Here is a 21,754-nt window from a genome sequence, read left to right on the forward strand (position 1 = left end):
AAATTCATTTTTGAGTCACAAATTATCGCAACTCTTATAAAAAATAAAAAAAAATAAAAAAACCTAACATACAGTACAAAAATATATAATAAGGTACATATAATACACACATTTTTAACAAGATTTATATATAAAAATATTAAAATTAAAATAGTTTAATTAGGCTTGGCAACTCGGTTAAAGAAGATTTTTTTATTTTTTTTAAGTTACATCACTTCTTTATTTTTTTTACATATTTTTTTTTAAAAAAAATATAATAATTTTTAACCTACTTTCCAAAATAAGCCTGTGTTTGGTCACCATGTCAACTTTTTTCAATTAAAAAAAAAAAAAACAAAGAATAGACAGAAGACAGAAACAGAGCATAAAAGAAAATTAATAAATAAAAAATAAAACAAAATAAAATACTAGTAAATAAAAAGGTAAATTACAAATACATTTTTTAAAATTTATTTAAAGTATAGATTGCCCCATGTGATTTAAAAAATTATAAATACTTCATTGTTAGTATTTTTTATTTAACAGAATTAACTAAAAAAATAAAATTCATAATTACTTTTCTATACAATAATAAAATTACCTAAATTATTAATTGAAATATATTTCTAACATCATTAAAAGTTATTAATTAACTTAATAATTTATTAATAAAAAATACAATTTATTATAAAATTAAAAATTTCAAAGATAAAATATAATTTTTAAAATTATAAAGAACGATTTGTATTTTAATCAAATTTCAAATTTTATGCGTAATTTACCCTATAAAATAGAAAAAGGAGGATCTTACTGGGAGAGAGAACAAGACGGTTCTGGATGAAATTAGACCGGTTGGAAGGTAGTAGTGGGTTGGCATTGTCACCCCTCTCCAATTTTTCCCTTCTCTATTTTATTTTATTCTCTTCTCTTCTATTTCATTCATTCTTTCATAGTAATCTTTTATTTCATTTCATCTTCTTATTAGAAAACACAACGCACACACACTCACTCTTTATTCTCTATCTAGTTTCTTGGAAACACACTCTCACAATCTCTGTACACAAACTTCTCTGTTTCTTTTCTTTGATTCTGACGAACCCACAAGAACAGGATTGACATAGTTGCTGGAGCTGAAGTTTGAAGACGATGGTGACGGTGATGGTGATGATGATGATGATGATGATGATGAGTAGTCTTTTTTGAGAGATGTTCTCAAAGAGTTCACTGAACTTTTGAGTGAGTGTTTGACTAATGTTTGAAGGGTTGTTGGGGTTTTCATAAATGGTTGTTGGGTTCTACATCTTTCTTGGGTAGTTTTTTGAATGCTTATTTTATTTTATTTTTAGTTTTGTCTGTGCACTGAATATTCCGTAAAGCCAACTCGCCTCTTCGTTCTCATATATTTATGTTGTATGTTCTCTTCAATTATATCATTCAGCAATAGTTTTTAACGGTTTCAGCAATAGTTTTTAACGGTCTCTCTCTCTCTCTCTCTCTCTCTCAAAGTCTCCTCATTTTAGGTAGTCGGATTTTCCTACTTACACTGACCTTTCTGGTTCTCAAAAGGTAAGCAATTTTTTCTTTTTTAAGATCTCCCAATTTTCCTCTGTTTTTAGTTTTCTTTTTAGTTTTTTTATTTTTGTGGATGTTGATTGGTTTTCTCAGTTCCTTCTTAGTGGGAAATTCTTTAGCTATTAATGGTAATCAGTGAGTATGTGCTCTTAGTGTCATTGAATTCCCATTTTAGTTGTTTCTGTACTATGATCAAAGTTTAATCATTTTACACACTAGACTTGATGATGCAAACCCATGAACTTTAATCTCTGCAGTGATTTGGGTTGCTGATAAGAGTATCGGATCTGGGTTAGAGTTGGAAGAGTGGTTGATTTGTTATCTTAGTTGGAAAATTCATCGAAAAGATGAAGAGCGCTGCGTTTGTGGCTATTGCTGCTGCAATTGGTAACTTCTTGCAAGGTTGGGATAATGCCACTATTGCAGGTACTTGTCATTTTAATAATCTAATTCTTCATTTTTGAATTCACTCATGGAAATGATGTAGATTTAGTATTTGCCTGAGTTGATTGATAGCCTTGTTCCCGAATTCCCTATTTAATGGATCTAATGAAATGGAAATCAAATTAGTAGGATTTTTGTGCAGTCAAATTTGATTTGTGGATTCAACTATAGATGCTTAATTTTCTATGATCTTTTCTTTGTTTCTTAGTTTGCTTCCCCTCCTTGGAAAGACAGGAGGGAATGCCCCATCGATAGCTTGATATTGAGTAAATTAGCATCGAGTGCAAATGCATCAATCTAAAGTTTTTGATGATTTGATAAATGAAGAAGATAGGTTGAATTTGATAATTGCTAGAAGTTTTATTTTTCTGAAGTAGTTAACAATATGGGTATTTTTGGAGAAAAGAAAAAAGTGGTGCAAAGCTTCAAATCCCTTCTGAGTTGTATGCTTTATATAATAGTGTAGATGTTTCATTACTGGAAAAATAATGATTTATTATTATTTTTTTAACATTACAGGGGCTATAGTGTACATAAAGGAGGACCTGAGTTTGGAAACTACTATAGAAGGGCTTGTTGTGGCCATGTCACTCATTGGAGCCACACTTGTCACAACTTGCTCGGGTCCCATATCAGATTTGATTGGTCGGCGTCCAATGCTAATAATGTCGTCAATGTTCTACTTTGTTAGTGGTTTGGTAATGTTGTGGTCTCCTAACGTCTATGTTCTACTTGTAGCGAGGCTAATAGATGGATTTGGAATTGGTTTGGCTGTTACTCTTGTCCCGGTCTATATATCTGAGACTGCTCCGGCAGATATAAGGGGGTTGTTAAATACTTTTCCACAGTTCGCCGGTTCTTTTGCAATGTTTTTGGCTTATTGCATGATTTTTGGAATGTCATTGATGACCTCGCCTAACTGGCGGGTGATGCTCGGAGTTCTTTCTATTCCCTCTCTTGTTTATTTTGCATTGGCAATATTTTACTTACCTGAATCTCCGCGGTGGCTTGTGAGTAAAGGAAGGATGCTTGAGGCAAAACAAGTTTTGCAGAGGTTACGGGGCAGGGAAGATGTTTCAGGTGCATTCTCTGATGCCATGTCTAACATGTTGAACCAACATATCAGCATCTTTTCTTAATTTGATGGATCTACTTTGGTATCCATATTTTGATTCAGATTTTAAATTGTGCGCTACATAATCCAAATGAATGTGCGTGTTGGAATTAGTACATGACTCAATTTTTCCTTAAGATTCGCTTTCCTTTCGGGAAATTTTTATTATTTGTACTATCTTGAGCTAGAGATGTCCGACATTCCCTAGGACACTACATTTTTGGTTTTTCACTTGACCAATGATATGCAAAATGCAGTTGTTCAATTGTGAATTATTGAATATATAGTTCTTGAGCAATGATATGATATCAAATTATATTTTTCTCATATCTTGTATTCTATGTGACAAATATCTTCTATTAACGTATAAAAGAACATCATCATTTATTTGCTGTCAAAATATTATACCAGAGCACATTAGAGTAATGGACTCGCCAATCGCTTGAAATTACTTGTCCTAGTATTCTGTAGTTCACGATATAATAGATGACACTATGTTATGGTCTTTAATAAGAAGATTATCAGTTGTATTTTATTTTGTTTAACCTACTTAATTCAGTGTGTGTTTTGTTAAGGGGGCAGGTGTAGCCAAATGGGTTAAGCAAGCGGATTGTGAATCCACCATATATATTTCTTTCTGTCATCATACTATTGGATGACATAGAATACTTCCAATTCTGGTACACTAATGGAGTTCTTTTCATTTTATTGCACAAAATGTATTTCTAACTTCTAAGTAATTGCCGTGTTAAATTTTCACTCTTTTTTTTTCTCCTTAAAATACGATCAAAATAGTCTATTCCCAAATTTCTAAAGAATATGAATATTTTCAGAACTTAGATGACTTATTTTGTCTGTGTTTGTATCAATGTGAAAGACCTCTTGCTTGCTTAATTTTTCTGAACTATTTTTTAAAGATGGCAATTATTAGTTGTTTAATGCGGTTGACATTGACCTCTCTCTTCCTTTCCATTTTGACGAAATCTTTACAACCTATTTACCGTGTGGATGTTGATGCTTCTTGGTCTTCAGGAGAGATGGCTTTACTTGTTGAAGGTCTAGCTATTGGCGGTGAAACATCTATAGAAGAGTATATTATAGGCCCAGCTGATGATCAAGAACTGGCTACTGAGAAAGACCAGATTAAGTTGTACGGAGCTGAAGAGGGCCTCTCTTGGGTTGCCAAACCCGTTAATGGTCGTCAAAGTAGTATTGGTCTTGTTTCCCGCCAGGGAAGCATGGTGAACCAGCCTCTTATGGATCCACTTGTGACTCTTTTTGGCAGTGTCCATGAAAAGCTCCCTGAGGCATCAGGAAGTATGCGAAGCATGCTATTTCCTACTTTCGGCAGCATGTTCAGCACAGCAGCGGACCCTCAGGTCAAAAACGAACAGTGGGACGAAGAGAGCCTGCAAGGTGAGGATTATGGGTCAGAGGGCGGCGGGGCTGACTCTGACGACAATTTGCATAGTCCATTGATTTCACGACAAACGACGAGCCTCGAAAAAGATATGCCTCCCCCTCCTGCTTCCCATGGCAGCACTCTAGGCGTGAGACGTGGTAGTAGTCTATTGCAAGGAACTGCTGGAGAGGCGGTTGGTGCTATGGGCATTGGTGGCGGTTGGCAGTTGGCGTGGAAATGGTCCGAGAAAGAAGGTGAAGACAGAAATAAGGAAGGAGGGTTTAAAAGGATTTATTTGCACCAGGAGGGAGTTCCAGGGTCAAGGCGTGGATCTCTTGTTTCTCTTCCCGGTGGTGATGTTCCTGCGGAAGGTGAGTTTATTCAGGCCGCTGCTTTGGTAAGCCAGCCCGCTCTTTATTCCAAGGAACTCATGAATCAGCATCCAGTTGGACCAGCAATGGTTCACCCATCTGAAACGGCTTCAAAAGGGCCTATATGGACTGCTCTTCTTGAACCGGGAGTCAAACGTGCATTAATTGTTGGGATGGGAATTCAAATACTTCAGCAGGTAGGATATGCCTTCTTTCAATGACGTCTCTTGTTCCATTTTTGTTCCTTTTTTTCTTCTTCTTTTTTTTTTTAATATGAAAGTTGGCAATCCCCTTACCCCCGACTGCCGACTAACTCAGTGGTTTGAACTCCTAACTCAAAAACGAGGCCTCTTGGGAAGCACACTGATCTCCAGTGGGCTGGGAAGTTTTTGGTGAGAATACAATAGCTCATGGTTAGGCATCTATCGGACAGTCTAGTTTTCATAGGATGTGATGTCTAATTCTGCTTTGCTGCCACTTGTCGTTCGACTACTGAACTTTGTCATTGTGTCTTACGTGTTTGATTAATGTATTGTGCAGCTTTCTGGCATAAATGGGGTTTTGTATTACACCCCTCAAATCCTTGAGGAGGCAGGAGTTGAAGTTCTTCTTGCCAGCCTTGGCCTTGGTACAGAGTCTGCGTCTTTCCTTATTAGTGCATTTACAACCTTGTTGATGCTTCCTTGTATAGGTGTCGCGATGAGGCTCATGGATATCGCCGGCAGAAGGTAATCCTAATTTTTTTTTCCCCCCCTTCCTTTTTGCTCTCTTTCCCCCATTCATTTTGTAGCTTTGATTGGTCACAGCTAGGATTTCTGTCCAACATTTGTTGCTTAGAGATCACCCAATAAACAGCACTTGCCTTTTCCAATTTTAATGTGTTTGATCTGAGTCTTGGCGATGTATGGTTATATGATCAGTTTGACATTCGGATGTTAGTTCTCCACTCAACTTTGTACGACTATACCAGTTTTATTTTGGACTTAAATATTTTACTTTTGATGCATCTACGGCCCCAATTTTTATTTTACATCTTTTTAGTTGGAGCTGTGGGATTCAAGCTCTTCTTTGTCATGTCTTAATGAGAGGATAGGGTGAAAACTCTCATGTTGTTTCCTTCACAAGATTCGTTTCCTCCCCTTTCCTTTCATTTTTCACTTACATTTGCTATTCAAAATCCCTCACTGCAGGACGCTGCTGCTCACTACAATTCCTGTGCTGGTAGTTTCACTCGTCATCTTAGTTATTACCGAACTCATTGACCTGGGCTCAGTTCCTGAAGCGGTAATCTCAACCATCTGTGTTGTGGTCTACTTCTGCTGCTTTGTCACGGGCTATGGGCCAGTCCCAAACATCCTCTGTGCAGAGATATTCCCTACACGGGTCCGTGGCCTATGCATCACAATATGTGCTCTAGTTTACTGGATTGGGGACATTATTGTTACCTACAGTCTTCCTGTTCTGCTCACTTCAATTGGGCTAGATGGTGTCTTTGGCATTTACGCTATTGTGTGCGTCATCTCCTGGATCTTCATCTACCTGAAGGTTCCAGAAACAAAGGGCATGCCTCTTGAAGTCATTACGGAGTTCTTTGCTGTTGGTGCGAGGCAGGCTGAAGCCGCCAAGACTGAGTGATTTGGATTACTTTGAACTATCTGTCTGTCCTTCGGCAACATTACTTAAAGGTGCCGGAGAGTTTTCTTGTGCATTGTGATTGAATTGGGGAATTAGATGTCTTAGTCTTTGTTAAGGTAAAATTTCACATTTTGGGGAAAAAAAAAAAAATTAAATTGCTAGGAGCCATCTAGTTTGATTTCAATAATAATGGTGGTCACTATTTGCCATGTTTTATGTGCCCGATACGTGATTAGCAGGGTACGTAAGAGTGGGAAAATGGCATTGAAAATAAATCAATCCTGCAAGGTGCACCGAAGATTTCTACTGAACCTTACTGACACACTTATAGGTCCTGGGGGTCTCACGCTGCCGGATGGACAGATATATTCAGCAACTTTGGACTAAATTTTACAGGTTCCAGCATTTAAGAGTAAGAGGCCAACCAATATTTTGTTTTGTTTTTCAGGAGCCAAAAAACAATTTATATATCTAGCCTACCATTTTGTAATTTGTATGGATTTGTTTCTACCATTTTGTTATTTGTATGGATATGTTTGAATTTTTCTTTTAAATCAAGTGTGCACTTGAAGTGGCAATGTTCTTTCTTATTCAACCCCAGACCATTAAGAGGTTGTGAGTTTATTATGACTTCAACAGCATCTATGTCCATGACTGGTCTATTGCCATGCAACCCATAAGCAGAAAAATATGATGCCAAGCTAAGTTCATATATATATATATATATATATATTTGCGGCCAATGAGAAGTTAGGACAGCTGCTGTACCTGCAGGTCTATACCAGTGAAAAGAAGAAAGAAAAAAGAGAACTGGTGTTCTCATTGTACCTTGTTCTAATAACACTTCAAAATTTATCTTTAGTGTCCAAGATTACACATGATTTTAGTGTACATTTAAATACAAATTTTAAAATGTATTTATAAAGAAAGGAGCAATGCCAATTGTCATTATTAATTGTCATTGATTCAACTAGTGACAAATACAACTGAGAAAATTGCATAATCAAATAAGTGATGGTTAGATGAATGATTATTATTTTATTTTTAGTTGAAGTAATAGAATTAATGTGCCAGTTTTATTTTTACATATAATTTGACAAGTTTTAATTACTTTATTAATGTGTTTTGAGAATATATAAAATTACAATGAATTGTGTGAAAGGTGATTTTGATTGGCTATGTAGAACTAAAATCATAATGTGTTTACCAAAATAAAGAAATAAAAAAATCTTACATAGTGACATTGATAATACTTATCAAATTACCCCACTCAGATAAATTTCGGACTACACCACATGCTGAAATTCCTAAATACACTAACATTCTGAAAAATATCCCCGGTTTCTCATATTCAAATCATCTCAAATAAATGAACCCAACAAGAAGCACAAGGAAATGAGGCAAGGAGACTATTATTATTGAGGGCTGCTATTAACACTTACCTTAATTCTTTGGACCTTCCGTTTCTTTAAACTCTGACCTTAAACTCTAAATTTCAATAAATTTTTTACCCCTATTTATAATATCATCACACCCAAGTGCACACCTGCCTAATTTTGTACACCCTCTCCATCATGGTTGAAGACGGTCCCTCTCATTCCCTCTTCTATTGAAGAACAACGGCGACGATCCCTCTCTTTGATTTATTCAAAATCAGTGAACGATGATGTCTTTTTTATCCAAACCATTGCATCATTGTTGTAAAACTGCATCAAAATCACACCACCGGTCGATCAGCTGGTCATCCAGCCAGTCGATCGCCCAATGGTTGGTTCAGTATTATGTTGCCGAACATAAACAATTTTGTCAACACTGTGTTGTCGAACATAATTATTTGTTCAACACTATGTTGCCGGTCATAAACAATTTTTTCAGTATTGTGTTGGCAAACATAATTTATTTGTTCAACACTATGTCGCCGAACAACATCTGTTTAGCATTGTGTTGTTGAATATAAACAATTTTTTCAACACTATTTTGCAACAACAATAATTGTTCAGCACTTTTTAACTTAACCTTCAATTCACTCTTTTCCATTCCAATGCAATATAACAAACAAAATAACAGACATCCATTCCAATTCAGTCACTGATTTCTTGTTCAAAGTTTAAGATTGTGTTGAAAAAGAATACGTTTAGGGTTTAAGATAATAATGAAGAGGAATACCTTGAATGTAGGATGGTAATAAAGAGGACGTTAGGTTTAAGGATAGTGCTAAGGAGGAACATTGATGAAGAAGAATATGTCAAGTTTAGGTGAGGAATATATGAAGAATATGTCAAGTTTAGGTAGGGAATATGCATAGGTGAGGGAGGTGGGTCTACAATATTGTACAATTGTCGGGTGCTCCATTAAAGATTGTCCTTTAATGTAATTTTACTTTATGATATAATCGTAATAAAAAAAAAAAAAAAAAAAAGAGTGAGAATTGGGAAATCAAAGAAATCAGGTAGTACTAATAGTAACCATCTTATTATTTGCTACTATTAGTGGCGATGCTGATGTTCAAGGCTGTAATAGAGGGATATAATGATTGTATTGTACATAGAAGGCTCTCCAAAGAAATATATAGCAATATGAAAATTAGAGAACACAGGACTTGCAACAGGACGACACAGAGCCTCTGGTGTATTTGCTACTATTATTTACACTTGTGACCCTTTGCCAGTTTGAATTAGATCTTTGGACTTGCAACAGGACGACACAGAGCCTCTGGTGTCAACTTCAAATAGTTCGACTCTTTCTTCACAAAATTCCAAAGATTGGTGGTTGCTGCAACTCGAGAGGTGGGAAGAATATTGCTGCAACACAGATGTACCCTAGGCTTTTGGCATTTCTTCAGAGTTTGAATTGCTTCCAAAGGAGTTGGGGACTTGCTTTGATTTGGAAGGGTTGGAGCCCAAATGATTAGAAGGTAAGCTTTGTTCTACATGCTCATCTGGCTTCAGATGGGATTTGAATGGTCTTTCAAAATCTTTGGCAGCACCAGGATCTACAACTAACTTATTAAGTTTTTGTCCCTGCAAACACACGAAACAAATCATATCAAGGAAAGGCACTGTGATAGATACCATGAACACGCAATAATCATCAAATCGAAAGAGCAAACTGTAAAGATTAGTCCAATGAAATAGAATTAGATTTTGTTTTTGGGTGGCAGCCACTACCTTGGTGTAATGTCGCTGTTCATTTCTATCCAATTTACAGTTACAATCATTAACTGCCATATTTTAGTGACAAAAGATGTTGTCCACGCTGACACAGTGACACTGTGATCACCGGTTAAAACAAAAGTCCTACAAAAGGAATTTTAAGCTTAACTTCAAATATAAAATAGGGGATTATAACCACAAGAAAATTGAGTGTGTATCTAGGTTAACTATGCAGGCCCAGGACATTTTGCACTCTAGTTACGGGATTCATGAGGATTTTGGGGGAGAACCGATGTAAACCAATTCTCAACTAGTATTGTTTCAAACACATGATGGGGACATAAATATTTTTTTCTTTTGCCTTATGGTAAGAGAGAGAGATAAATAGGGAAACAAAGGGAAGATTCCCATATTTCAACTATGCATCTTCAAAGTTTTTTATGTGTACTCATAGGATCACGAAGCCACAAAAAAAAAAAGAAAAAAAGACTACAACATTCATCATGCTCCCCATATGATAACCTAAAGTCCCAAAAAAATAACTAAGGCTCTGTTTGGTTGTGATTTCAAATCACGATTCCACACCTTAATTCAAGTATGGTGTTTGGTTAGAGTTCTCAAATGATGTTTCCAAAACTCTGTAGAAAACACCATGTCTGAGGCGTGGTTTTCTGTTTTGACAGACGCATTTTTCAATTTTTTTAAAAAAAATTTGGCCTAACGGGACGTCCAGCCGGTTGACCGGAATAGTGATTTTTTTTTTTTTTTTTTTTTTTTTTTGCAATTGATATGTTAATTTTTATATAATCGAAAAAAACATTTTCTGAAATTTTTAAATTTTTTTATGTGCTTTAAAATAATTTTGAGTTGTATGTTTAGTTATGAGTTGTAAATTTTTGTATCAAATATCAAAAAATATCACATCAACAATTCCCCACTCAAATAAAAACTCTTTTCAAAACTATTTTCAAAACTCTTTACCAAACAAATTTTCTACACTCAAATCATAATTCCAAACCCCACAAACTCAAAATACAACTCATACTCTCAAATCATAATTACAAAACACAACCAAACGCAACCTAAAACTCTTAAAACATAAAAGTTCAGCAGTATCATTCCAAGAACCTCCTAATAAGACTACTAATCAAATCATAAAAAACAAAATCTATAGAAATGCTTAGACGTGCATTCATAGTGCACAAAGAAGCATGGACACGGACACGGACACGTGACACGACACGGATACGACACGGACACGCAGACACGGCAATTTTTGAAAAATGTAGGACACGACACGTGGGGGACACGGACAAAATATATAATTTTATATATTTATTATATGTCATATATATGAACATGTCATTCTAAGACAATAAATAAATACATTATAACACTAATTTCTATAAATTAACGTTATTTTTCCTTTATCATCTTATTCTAAGTTATTTTGTTCAAACTTATAATTAGTTTCGTGTGTCTAGTCGATGGACACGCATGTCCTTCAAGTATCCGAAGAGTGTCCAAGTTTTAAATTCTTTATAAAAAATCAAGACACGTTTGGATGAGTGTCGGACACGTGTCGGGAGAGTGTCTGATGAGTGTCGGTGTCCGACACGGATACGCCACCTTTTTAGAAGTGTCCGTGCTTCTTAGATAGTGCATATCCAAATCAACTACACGAATCTCTTTTTGGCATTCTGCTCTGTCAAAAACCGTAAGCTCAACATAGGCTTCACCTATTTATTTTTCATTGGGGGTGTTTGTGGATTTCTTTAGTCCATATATTTTTCAGCTAGGTCCCCCAAACAAAAGTGCATGAATGGTGGCCCCCTCCACCAGCACAGTGCCACATCCTCATTGCACTGCCTTAATTATTTAAACATATTTATATGCTTCACCTATTGACAATGCATGTTAAAAAAATATAAAACATAGGTATGTTCTTTCCCTTTCTGGTAAAGGAACTAGAGGGTGCAAGAAGTGCTTACACTCTGTAGTGCTTCAAGCTTTCTCTGCAGTGCCTCATGCTCAGCCTGAATACGGAATGGAACACCATGTTTCTGGTACATATTGTTTTGAGCCAAATCTTCATCAATGTCACTGGCAGTAGTTGCAAAAGGATGATTTGCAGGAATCCACCTAATTGTATCAGGGTCCACATCAGGGGGTATTGGATCACCCTCTCTAAGAAATATTGTTGGTCTTTTCCACTGATATGCATGTGATCTCCTCTTTTGATGGATGGTTTGTTGCTCTTTTGTGAGAGTCACTGGTGCTAAGCGATAAACCTTTCCACACATCTCAATAGTTGAAGTGCTCTTACCAACCTTCACCAATGGGTTATTGAATGGATCTTCATATTTGAGAGGTGCTGAGCTGTGAAGAAGTTCCATATGGAAAAGGAAAACCAAAACACAATTATTCAACAAGTGAAAGTCTGGCATGTAACAAGTTAAACTTCAACAGCACATCAGCATATTAAAACATAGGGTCTTGCTGAAAAGTGCCCTAGGGCACTAGAAAAAGAACACCAGACACCCTTCCATCAATTTCAATACATTTTCAACAACTTCAGAAAACTTTTTAGCCTTTTTAACTATTTCCAAAACACTATTTTACCTCAATCTTGATGCAAACTAGTGCTCCAGGGGTACTAGTTGGCATTTTCCTAAAACATGAAGTTCTAGAAAATCAATTCCCTTAAGAATGGGTCCTTAGGTTAAAATAAAGTAGATGGACTAGCATTTTAACTTCAAAAAATGTGCAATGTTAATTCCTTTGCAATCAAAAGTCTAAAAAATCTATAGATCTGTCAAATCCCAAAAATATGCACAAGTTCAGGGAGTAAAGATTGGGATCGTACATGCCTCTTCTATCAGATCTTAGCTGGCCACGCCTAACAAGATCAGCTACAGAGCCAGGATGGCTATACCTTGACTTCTTCACCACATAAAGTCTCACCGCAATAACCAATATTGTTGCCAAAATACACAGCCCAATTGCAAAATTAGTTCCAGACTGTCTTTTCATCTGAGACAAAAAAGAAATAGCTCACCATAAAATAAAATAAAATAACTACATCTATCAAAAAAGAATAAAACATTGTGATCATAAACAACCAATGTTTAATTTAATATCTAGAATTTTAGACAGGATATTCTGAACCAAGGAAGCACACCAAACGGAACCAAACATAACATGATTTCATGCATGTGTCCATGAGCAGAAACCCAAATCTGCTTCCATCAATCAGTTAATGCAGATGCAACACCTTAGATTGATAATTTGACACAAACTCTGCACCCATTAAATGATGTTCACTGAGTCTTGCCTTTTGCCTCCAAATGAATAGAATGGTGGAAGAATTTTCATGTAAATTTCTTTCTACCAACGTTACATGGTTTGGATATGTGCACCAGGTGCAAGTATGCGTCCAAGTGTCGAATTTATCTACATCTCATGCCCAAGGGGAAAAAACAAAGAAAAAAGATAACGTTTTTCAAAATTACAGCATTACCTCTATATTTCATGAATCTTTGTAAAATGTGTAACGGAATAGCCTCTAATTTTATGAAAATTACCTTAGTAACTCTTTATTTTATTAGTATTTCACAATGTATAATGAGATAATCTTCACTTATTTCACATGTTAGTAAATAGAAATAATTTCATCGAATCGATTTTATTTATACAAGAGGTACATACAACCTTTTTTATTTTAAAAAGTCAAAGAGGTCTGTATATAATTTATTTACTAGCTTATGTCAACCAACAAAATGGCTTAAAAGGTTGATTAAATCGATTATTTTGAGATATAATTACTAATTCAAAATTTTAGAAAAGAATAAAAAAATGACATGTTAGATTTATTAATTTTTCTAATTAAATACTTATTTCAGAACGCTTATATAAAAAATGATCTTCAATTATTAATGTGTCAAAATTAACTCAATTTCTGGTTCTGGCCCTGCCCAAGGACACCACAACATGGCAAAATTTAACATTTCTAACATTTAAAAAAAGAAAAAGAAAAAAGAAGAAGAAGACATAATGGTGTTTAAAAATTAATATAAATATTTTTATGCATAAAATGGGACTCTTGTGCATAGTTTCATAGTAAAGACTAGTTCTTGAACATATTTGTTTGGTGCATGTCCGATTTTTTTTGGTGCATAGTTTCATGGTAAACAAACAAACACTAGCTCTTTTTATGGTCGAATAGACAACCAGTATAATGTTCTAACAGTAAGCACTTAGCAGTAGATGGTTTTAACTATTGTGTACGATTGCCAAATCCCTACTGTAAAAATATATGTATTATTGATTGATGAGTTGATGATTGATATTTGATTCTGTTACAATTGATTGATTATATAGATGTAGGTTAGGTGGTGGTAGGTGAGGAGTAGGTGAGTGTAGTAGGTGAGTGTGTGGTAGGTGATGGTAAGTGTGTGGTAGGTGATGGTAAATTCTAACAGCCCCCCGCAAACTCAAGGAGGATAGAGACTAACCAACTTGAGTTTGAAGAGAGGAACAAAACAAGAAAATACATAAAAATAAAAAAGGATAGGAGACACTGTATGGTCGTGTCAGACCATTGGTGAAGACACTGAATGGTGGTGTCATAACGTTGTAGAGGACACTGTATGGTGGTGTCATAACGTTGTAGAGGACACTGTATGGTGGTGTCATAACGGTGTAGAGGACACTGGATGGCGGTGTCAGACCGATGTAGAAGACAGTTTATGGGGTCATGTCGGACCGTTGTAGCAGACAATGTTGTGACAGTTGTGGTGACAGTTTACGGAGTCTTGCTGGACCCTTGTAGAAACTAACCGGAATCAATGTCGGGACAGTTTACAGAGTCTTGTCGGACCCATAAAGGAGCTAACCGGAATCAATGTCGGGACAGTTTACAGAGTCTTGTTGGACCCCTGAAAAAAGCTAACCGGTATCAAATGTCGGGACACTTTATAGAGTCTTGTCGGACCCCTAAAAAAGCTAACCGGTATCAAATGTCGGGACAGTTTATAGAGTCTTGTCGGACCCTTGGAAAAGTGGCACCCTCAAAAGGTGTGCCCAATTTTGTCAAAAGGCGTGCCATCAAAAGGCGTGCCCAATTCATCAAAAGTTGTGCCGGACATGATGGCGAGGCACGTGGGCGCCTTGGCTTGCGTGCCCGTTTGTCGGCTGGTGGTAAGAGGCACGCGATGCGCGTGGCTGCCTCGGCTATAAGACAGAGGCTGAGGTTGAGGCAAAAAACCTGCGAGAGATATTCTGAGAGAGATTTCTGAGAGAGATTCTGTAACACTCTGTTTTCTGAGAGAGAATTCTGAGAGAGATACTGTGTAACACTCTGGTGCCTAGAAAATGGCTTCATCGTCTTCCCGCGGGCTGCTCACCCTCTTTCCCGACCTCAACGAGTCAACAAGAGAGAGAACTGGTGCGGTGGCACTGGAACCTCAACCAAGTGCCCCGGAGTTTGCCCCGTTGAACTTTCCGATGCGGTCTGTGGAGCAAAGAATGGCAGTGCAGTCGGATGTGGAGGCCAATCAGTATACTTTGAAGGCATGTGTGGAAAGCATGACGGCGGTCACAAATTTGTCGAACCGGCTGCAGAGTAGGACAAATGAGGTGCAGCATTTAAACTCCCAGCTGGCTCTGCTCCAACGCATGTATAAGGATGCGCGAGCAGAGATAAGCGTGCTAAGGGCAGAAAACAAGGAGCTGAAGCGGAAGGCCACCGTGATGTTCCGATTTGGAGGTCCGCCGTATGCTGCAGTGGAGGAGCAGGGAGTAGTGATCGTGCCCAGTGGAGTGGGAAACACGGAGGCAACACCGTCAAGGACCGCCCAGGACGGAGGCAAGAAGAAGAGACCGGCGGAATAGGCGAAGAAGTGAGGTCGAGTAGTGGCCGGCTGCAGAAAAGAAAACAAAGCTGTTGGTTTTTTTTTTTTTTTTTGTGTAAAATGGTGATCGGGGTGAACCCGACATAAATAAAATAAGTTTGGTGTGCAGTTCTTCCGCTTCTTCATTCGGTTTTTTTTTTTTTTTTTTTTTTTTTTTTTTTTTTGGAATCAGAAAAATATATATATATATATATATATTCTATAGACTCTAGTGGAAGGAATGATGGGTTTACAGCACATTGTGGAAGATTTGGAGTCTGACAAATAAAAGAAATTTGGTTGTAAAGTAAAAGAAACGTGTGTGTGATAAGTGTGTGAATGGGGTGTTGTTTGAAGAATAATAAAAAAAAATAAAAGGTGTCTGCCATGTGCATGCGTGTGATGAGTGCATTTTATTTATTTATTTATTTATTTTTTTTTTAAGAGGAGAAAGATGTTTTCACTTTTGTCTGTTTCTGTCCCACCATCATCATAAAAGTTACCGAGAGTGGGAGATGCATTTCATTCTTGCTTTCAGATTCTCTCTCTCTCTCTCTCTGCTTTCATTTGCATTTCCAATGGCCACTGTTGAGGTTACACAGGCAGCAACAGAGAAAACAACTGAAGTTGCTGCTGAAGAGGCTCCAGAGGTGAAGACAGAGACAGCTGAAGCAACGGATGTTGTCCCGGGTCTTTCGGGTGAGAGCCGAATATTCTGACCAACTAGACTACAACGGATGCTGTCCCGGCAACGGAAACGGAACCAGTGTCTGAAGTTATGAAGTGTTGGTGAAGAATCTGCCCGAGAAAGCTGTATGTGTGAGAGCTCTTCGCGAACAAGATCGCCGGTGGAGATGTGAGAGACACGGAGGAGGTGAGAGAGGCGACCGGCGTAGGTACCTCAGAATCGAACTCAGAGAGAATGAATGAGGCTGAAGATGGGATGTTTCTAAAAGGTTGTTGCCCCTCTCCAAATGCCAATGATTTCAGAAACAAAAATCAACAACCCTTTTGTGTATGTATGTATATATATGTGTGTGTGTGTGTGTCTTTATGGGTGAGGTTTGGCTGTTGACCAGTCCTTTCCCTCTTGCTTTTGCTTTTCTTTTCTTTTCTTCTTCTGCAACTGCAACTGCTACTGCTGTTGATGATGATGATAAGCTCCTCCGGAGTGTGAGTGACAAGGTCGTGCTTCTCAGAAGACCGGCGGACGGCGAAGGTGAGGTTGCCGCCCGCCGGTAAAGCGAAAAATACTAGGTTCTAAACCAGCTCTGATACCATGTAAAAATATATGTATTATTGATTGATGAGTTGATGATTGATATTTGATTCTGTTACAATTGATTGATTATATAGATGTAGGTTAGGTGGTGGTAGGTGAGGAGTAGGTGAGTGTAGTAGGTGAGTGTGTGGTAGGTGATGGTAAGTGTGTGGTAGGTGATGGTAAATTCTAACACCTACGAACTTCAAATACAAGAAAAATCGAACTCCATTTGAATGCATCGATCACCGCATTCAAAAAAAATCATTAGTAATTTAATTTCATTACCAAACACTAACATGAAAATCACAAAACGAAGCAAGAAATTACCACGAAAACTACGGGAGGAAAAGAAGAAACCGTTTCTTGCAATCTTGCAGCTTGAAATTTCAAATTTTCCAGCAGCACCCTCCCTCTCTTGGCATCAACAACCTCATTTTGAATGCGCTTGTTGTCGTCAACAGAGCTCCCAGAATCGCTCAAAGCTCCCAACACAAACTTTCGACAAGTCCTCTTTCGATTCCAATCCAGGCAACCGTAATTAAACCTCAATTTGGTTCTAATTTCCAGCACATTTGACGAAATTTGATGACTCGAAACACAGATTGAAGGCTACAATTCCAAAATCGATTGCAAGTATTGATTACATACATTACAAATCAGAAGACGAGTGCGTGTGTGAGAGAGCAAAATTGAAATTGAAATTGAAAATTCATTGTTAAACTAACCGGAAACGAAGAGGCATGAAGTTGGAAGGCCCAAATTGATGCCATAATTGAAGAAAGAAAGAGTCATCCTAGCCAAAAGTAAATGAAAATATGATGAAGCTCTGTAAGCAAACATTCAAGTTAGGGTTAGGGTTAGGGTTACCGTTTCCTTTGCAAGACCACTTCCTCGACTTCGATGACGATAATAGAGGCTTCTCAGGCCGTTACGCCGTCGTATTTCTACTGCTTTGATTTTGGAGGACCCTTAGGCCTCGTTTGGCAAGAAGCTATTTTAGCCAATTAGCCAAAAAGTTACTAAATTAGCCAAAAAGCCAACAACCCATACCAAAAAGTCAAAGATTCTCTTTTCTCTCTACTTTTTGCACATCTTTTCGTAATTAGCCAAAAAGTCATCCCAAACATACAAGTTTTTTTTACCTACCTTTTTAGCCAAATAATCAAAAAGTTACTAAATTAGCCTGTTCCCAAACGAGGCCTTAGTGCTCGTTTGGAGCTTGAGGTTTTTTTTGGTTGAAATAGTTAAAACAAATAAATAGATTAAAAAGTCAATAAGTTAAAATGTCACATTTAAATTATAATTATTATTTTTTTTTTTATAAAAGTTAAAAAAATCAAAAAATTTATTCGAAATGAGGCCCAGATTAAGAAAATCAAAAAGTCAAAAAATTAAAAAGTCAATTTACATCCCAAACAAAACCTAGTAGCTGGAATTAAGCTTGCTGGTAAACCGCCCAAGCGATCATCTCAACGATTATTTGGATGACCGATGTAATACTTATCTATTTTGGTTGTTACTTTTATCGACCACAACTATCAATCTTCTTATCAAACGATCGATCGATCAACCTATAAGACAAAATTCCAGCTACCATTAATTCATTTGATTTTGCGATTGAATATTAATGAGGAGGCTCTTATGAAATTTATTTGCGAAAATTATAAAGAAAACTATAATAAAATAAAATTTAAAATTTTAATTATTTTAATTTAAAGTTTAATTTTTTTTTGATTTGTTTAAATCAAAACAGTATATCTATTTATTAATAAAATAAATATATTTTAGTTATTAAACTTAATGAAAATAATATTTTAGAAATTATATATATATTCATTTGGGAATGCACTAAATAAATGCATTTATTTGGTGAGTGTATCCCCTTTACTTTTTTGTATGTTTTTCAATATAAAAATAAAAATCATCATACTAAACATATTAATTTTTTTCACCTCCTATTTTTATCATGAAGTCGAAAAAATATTAAAATAATTTATCCTCAAATTTGCCTATAAGGCGTACTCCTTTTTTGTTAACCTATTAATATATGTAAAATGCCCTCTCCTTCATCTCCAATTATCAATACGACAATGCTACGTAGCTCAAATTTGGTGGCTCAAAAGTGGCTCAAATGGCCAAAACGACGTCGTTTTGAGTACAGAACAACATAAAAATGGCCAAAACGACGTCGTTTTGACCATTTGAGCCACTTTTGAGCCACAAAATTTGAGCTACGAGACATTTTCCTTATCAATATGACAATAAGTCCACCCTTCATCCAACAATCATGTCCTGTTGTAGGCTCCAATCACCAACGACCATCGCCGGCTGCCGTTTCCAACCATCAGCGAATCTCTGGAAGTCGTCTTCGACCTTTAACGATATTTTTCTGACAATGATTTTTTTGATAATTATCTGACAATTTTTTTAGGCAAAACAACATCATTCTCGACTATGTCATTCCTCCCGCCACTTTTTCAAACTTGGTGGTGACAAGAGAATAGAAGGAACAAGAGGAAGATGATAAATATCAATGATAAATTTATCACTGATAACATTCATCAATTGTTTTCTGACTATTTAATCAATTACTATCTCTCACTCACTCTTGCACTCTCACACATTCGCTTATTCACTCTAAATTTATTCATTAATACCCAAATTTTACTAAATCCATCAATATGTAGACACACACACGCACGTAGAGAGAGAGAGAGAGAGAGAGAGAGAGAGAGAGAGAGAGAAACTCATTAGTAAGAGCTTCGGTGACCATATTGTACAGAAAAGAAATAAACCTTCTCGTATAATCCTGTTGATCAAGTCTGCGCTCCTCCGTACGACGTCGTTTTACTTCCTGAAAACACAAACGTGAGCTAGCCGGCGGGTGTGTGCCGGATACCTCTCTGATGCCTAAGTCAACAAAATAGACAAATAGACAAAAAGCTCTGTATATTCGAGAATCAAAGTTGTGTTACCTCTCCATAGGTAATGTTATGAGCTTTTATAGGTTCCGTGTGGCACAATCCTAGTAGGACTCTTACTCCTCCATGTAGAGTCTTCCTAGGAATCACATTCCTGAAAGATAATGATTATCCTTCAACACCCCTCTCACTGCTTAAATCAAGTGAGATGGTTTTACCATGGTTGGATGTCAATACGACCGAGATAACATGGCCACGCTAGAGCCGCAGACTAGACCGAGCTCCAACTAGCTCAGTTCTTCCTTTCACTAGGCGTGTACCTCGGTTGGCATATTCTAACTGGGTTGTCTGAAACCGTGCTATCCACAATGAGCTTGGACCGAGCTATCTAACAACAAGGTCCTAAGCAGAAGCCAATAATACCTCGGCTCAAGATGGCTTGACCGAGCTAACTGTCACCATGCCGACCGTGGTGACCGAGCTAACTGCAAGGCTCTCTGGGACCGGGCTAACTGCAAGGCTCTCTGGGGCCGAGCTAACTATCAGGCCCTTTTACTCAGTCCTTCTCACTGTAGCCCATATAACGGCCCATCACCTAGCTCAGCCCAATTTCCACATAAATTACCCTCTCAATTGCCCCTTAATTCCATCTGCGCAGCATGATAGGGATTACCTGTCATCAGTCGAGCTAAAAACTTTAGCTTGTCAATCGAACTAAAAAACCTTAGCATTCCAACCGAGCTAGAAACTTTAGCCTTCCAACCAAGCTAAACTCATTCCGGGCTCTATCTGTCTGGTCAAAACGTCCCTTCAGTCGCTATAACTGAATTGATTTCTATTCCATGGACACGTGGCGAACTCTCATTAGCCACATATAGCTGTCATGCCGTCATCGTACCTCGCATTTATTTGAACAGTCCCGTCCAAAACTTAAGCTTTTCACCAAATCCCTACTTTTTGAATAATTTACTCGTACTATTCACCTCCCTCTCCCTCTGAGCCTCCATTTTTCCAAGTTTCCTCTCTCTTTCTCACTACAATTGTAGAGCTCGTGTTCTTGCTGAGATTGTTTTCCTTCGATTTCTTCATTCTAAACTGGTACGTAACTCAAACCTGTTTTGTTTCTGTTGTTCACATACTGTTTTTGCAAACACACAGCATGCTTATTTATATGTGTTTCAAAGCATATACCATTTTTCTGGAAAAAACCCACATAATAGAATTATCATATTCGCAAACAATCTTGAAAAAACGATGTTTTTGATCCAAAATCGCACTTCAACCGAAGTAGGTAGTTGTTTAACTTAGACGAGACCCCAGCCATACTAAATCACCGAACTAAAATTTCATGACATCCTTATAGTTTCGATAGGACTTCAGTACCTTCTGTTTTATTTAGCCGAGCTAAGGAACCGCACTAGATTTGCGCAATATCGTGCTAGAAAGCCTCACCCACTGACCGAGTTACGACTTGGGGCTTAAACCAGTTTCTTTAGTAAAAATTGAGCTAAAATTGCTCCCCCAATAGCCTTAACCACCGACCGAGCTAAAACTTGGGGCTAAACCAGCTCCCATAGTTCAAACCGAACTAAGAATGCTGCCCCAAGGGCTCAACCGGGCTAAAAAAGCCCTTTGATCAAACCGAGCTAAAAACTGATAGCATCTTGCGTAGCCAAGCTAGGACTTCATTTATCTTGCTCTTGTTTCTTGTAGCACGGTCCAATGATCAGTACTTAACACCTTTCTTTTTAACTTTGCAGACTTAGGTTGGCCAGACACTCATTCGATTGCTCAACCGAGCTACTAGGCGCTTTTTCTTGACCGAGCTAACTCTTCAGCTAATTTATTGATAATTTAACAATCAATGGGTAAATATAAGTTTTTAGTAAACTCACCAGGGGCCATAGCCGAATTCCGTAAGGACTACCAAATTCTGGATGATGTCCACCTTTCACTAGCCGAACTAGACACCGTCCCCTGGGGAAAACAAGGCTTTGTCCCTTTTAACG

General features: G+C 37.2%; 2 protein-coding genes across 17 annotated transcripts; one reads left to right on the top strand and one right to left on the bottom strand.

The window, feature by feature from the left end:
- The first annotated feature begins 784 nt into the window (after positions 1–784).
- On the top strand, positions 785–7,095 carry LOC114305836 (monosaccharide-sensing protein 2-like). 16 transcript variants are annotated; one of them, XR_014331975.1, is made up of 9 exons: positions 785–838; positions 1,090–1,215; positions 1,486–1,545; positions 1,809–1,977; positions 2,515–3,075; positions 4,142–5,079; positions 5,423–5,610; positions 6,073–6,633; positions 6,757–7,095. XR_014331975.1 is itself a non-coding variant. In XM_082873324.1 (9 exons), the coding sequence occupies exons 5-9, from the start codon at positions 1,899–1,901 to the stop codon at positions 6,515–6,517; spliced, it is 2,211 nt and encodes a 736-aa protein (XP_082729450.1). In that variant the 5' UTR covers positions 785–838; positions 1,090–1,215; positions 1,486–1,545; positions 1,645–1,679; positions 1,809–1,898; the 3' UTR covers positions 6,518–7,095. The 16 variants fall into 16 exon arrangements, 7 of the variants coding, with proteins under 7 accessions (XP_082729450.1, XP_082729446.1, XP_082729449.1 ...); XR_014331981.1 differs by having other exon boundaries at positions 6,849–7,095; XM_082873324.1 differs by adding an exon at positions 1,645–1,679 and having other exon boundaries at positions 6,073–7,095.
- A 1,872-nt stretch (positions 7,096–8,967) lies between these two features.
- On the bottom strand, positions 8,968–18,056 carry MCD1 (multiple chloroplast division site 1). Its single transcript, XM_082873325.1, has 7 exons — positions 18,025–18,056; positions 17,692–17,792; positions 17,550–17,617; positions 17,152–17,433; positions 12,536–12,702; positions 11,661–12,048; positions 8,968–9,537 (listed from the first exon to the last, which is right to left on the bottom strand). The coding sequence occupies exons 3-7, from the start codon at positions 17,592–17,594 to the stop codon at positions 9,337–9,339; spliced, it is 1,083 nt and encodes a 360-aa protein (XP_082729451.1). The 5' UTR covers positions 17,595–17,617; positions 17,692–17,792; positions 18,025–18,056; the 3' UTR covers positions 8,968–9,336.
- Between the last annotated feature and the right edge of the window lie 3,698 nt (positions 18,057–21,754).

This window comes from Camellia sinensis, chromosome 6 (genome assembly GCF_055761805.1).
Source record: "Camellia sinensis isolate YWXY chromosome 6, ASM5576180v1, whole genome shotgun sequence".
Taxonomy (NCBI): Eukaryota; Viridiplantae; Streptophyta; class Magnoliopsida; order Ericales; family Theaceae; genus Camellia; species Camellia sinensis.

Bases quoted from the DNA above. Each gene is read 5' to 3' on its own strand.
- LOC114305836 (XM_082873324.1), top strand. From the start codon at position 1,899: ATGAAGAGCGCTGCGTTTGTGGCTATTGCTGCTGCAATTGGTAACTTC. The intron at 5,080-5,422 runs GTAGGATATGCC...TGTATTGTGCAG, and splicing joins GAATTCAAATACTTCAGCAG to CTTTCTGGCATAAATGGGGT. The intron at 5,611-6,072 runs GTAATCCTAATT...CCCTCACTGCAG, and splicing joins ATGGATATCGCCGGCAGAAG to GACGCTGCTGCTCACTACAA.
- MCD1 (XM_082873325.1), bottom strand. From the start codon at position 17,594: ATGGCATCAATTTGGGCCTTCCAACTTCATGCCTCTTCGTTTCCG. The intron at 17,434-17,549 runs GTTAGTTTAACA...TTGGAATTGTAG, and splicing joins TTCATGCCTCTTCGTTTCCG to CCTTCAATCTGTGTTTCGAG. The intron at 12,049-12,535 runs GTACGATCCCAA...ACTTCTTCACAG, and splicing joins AGATCTGATAGAAGAGGCAT to CTCAGCACCTCTCAAATATG.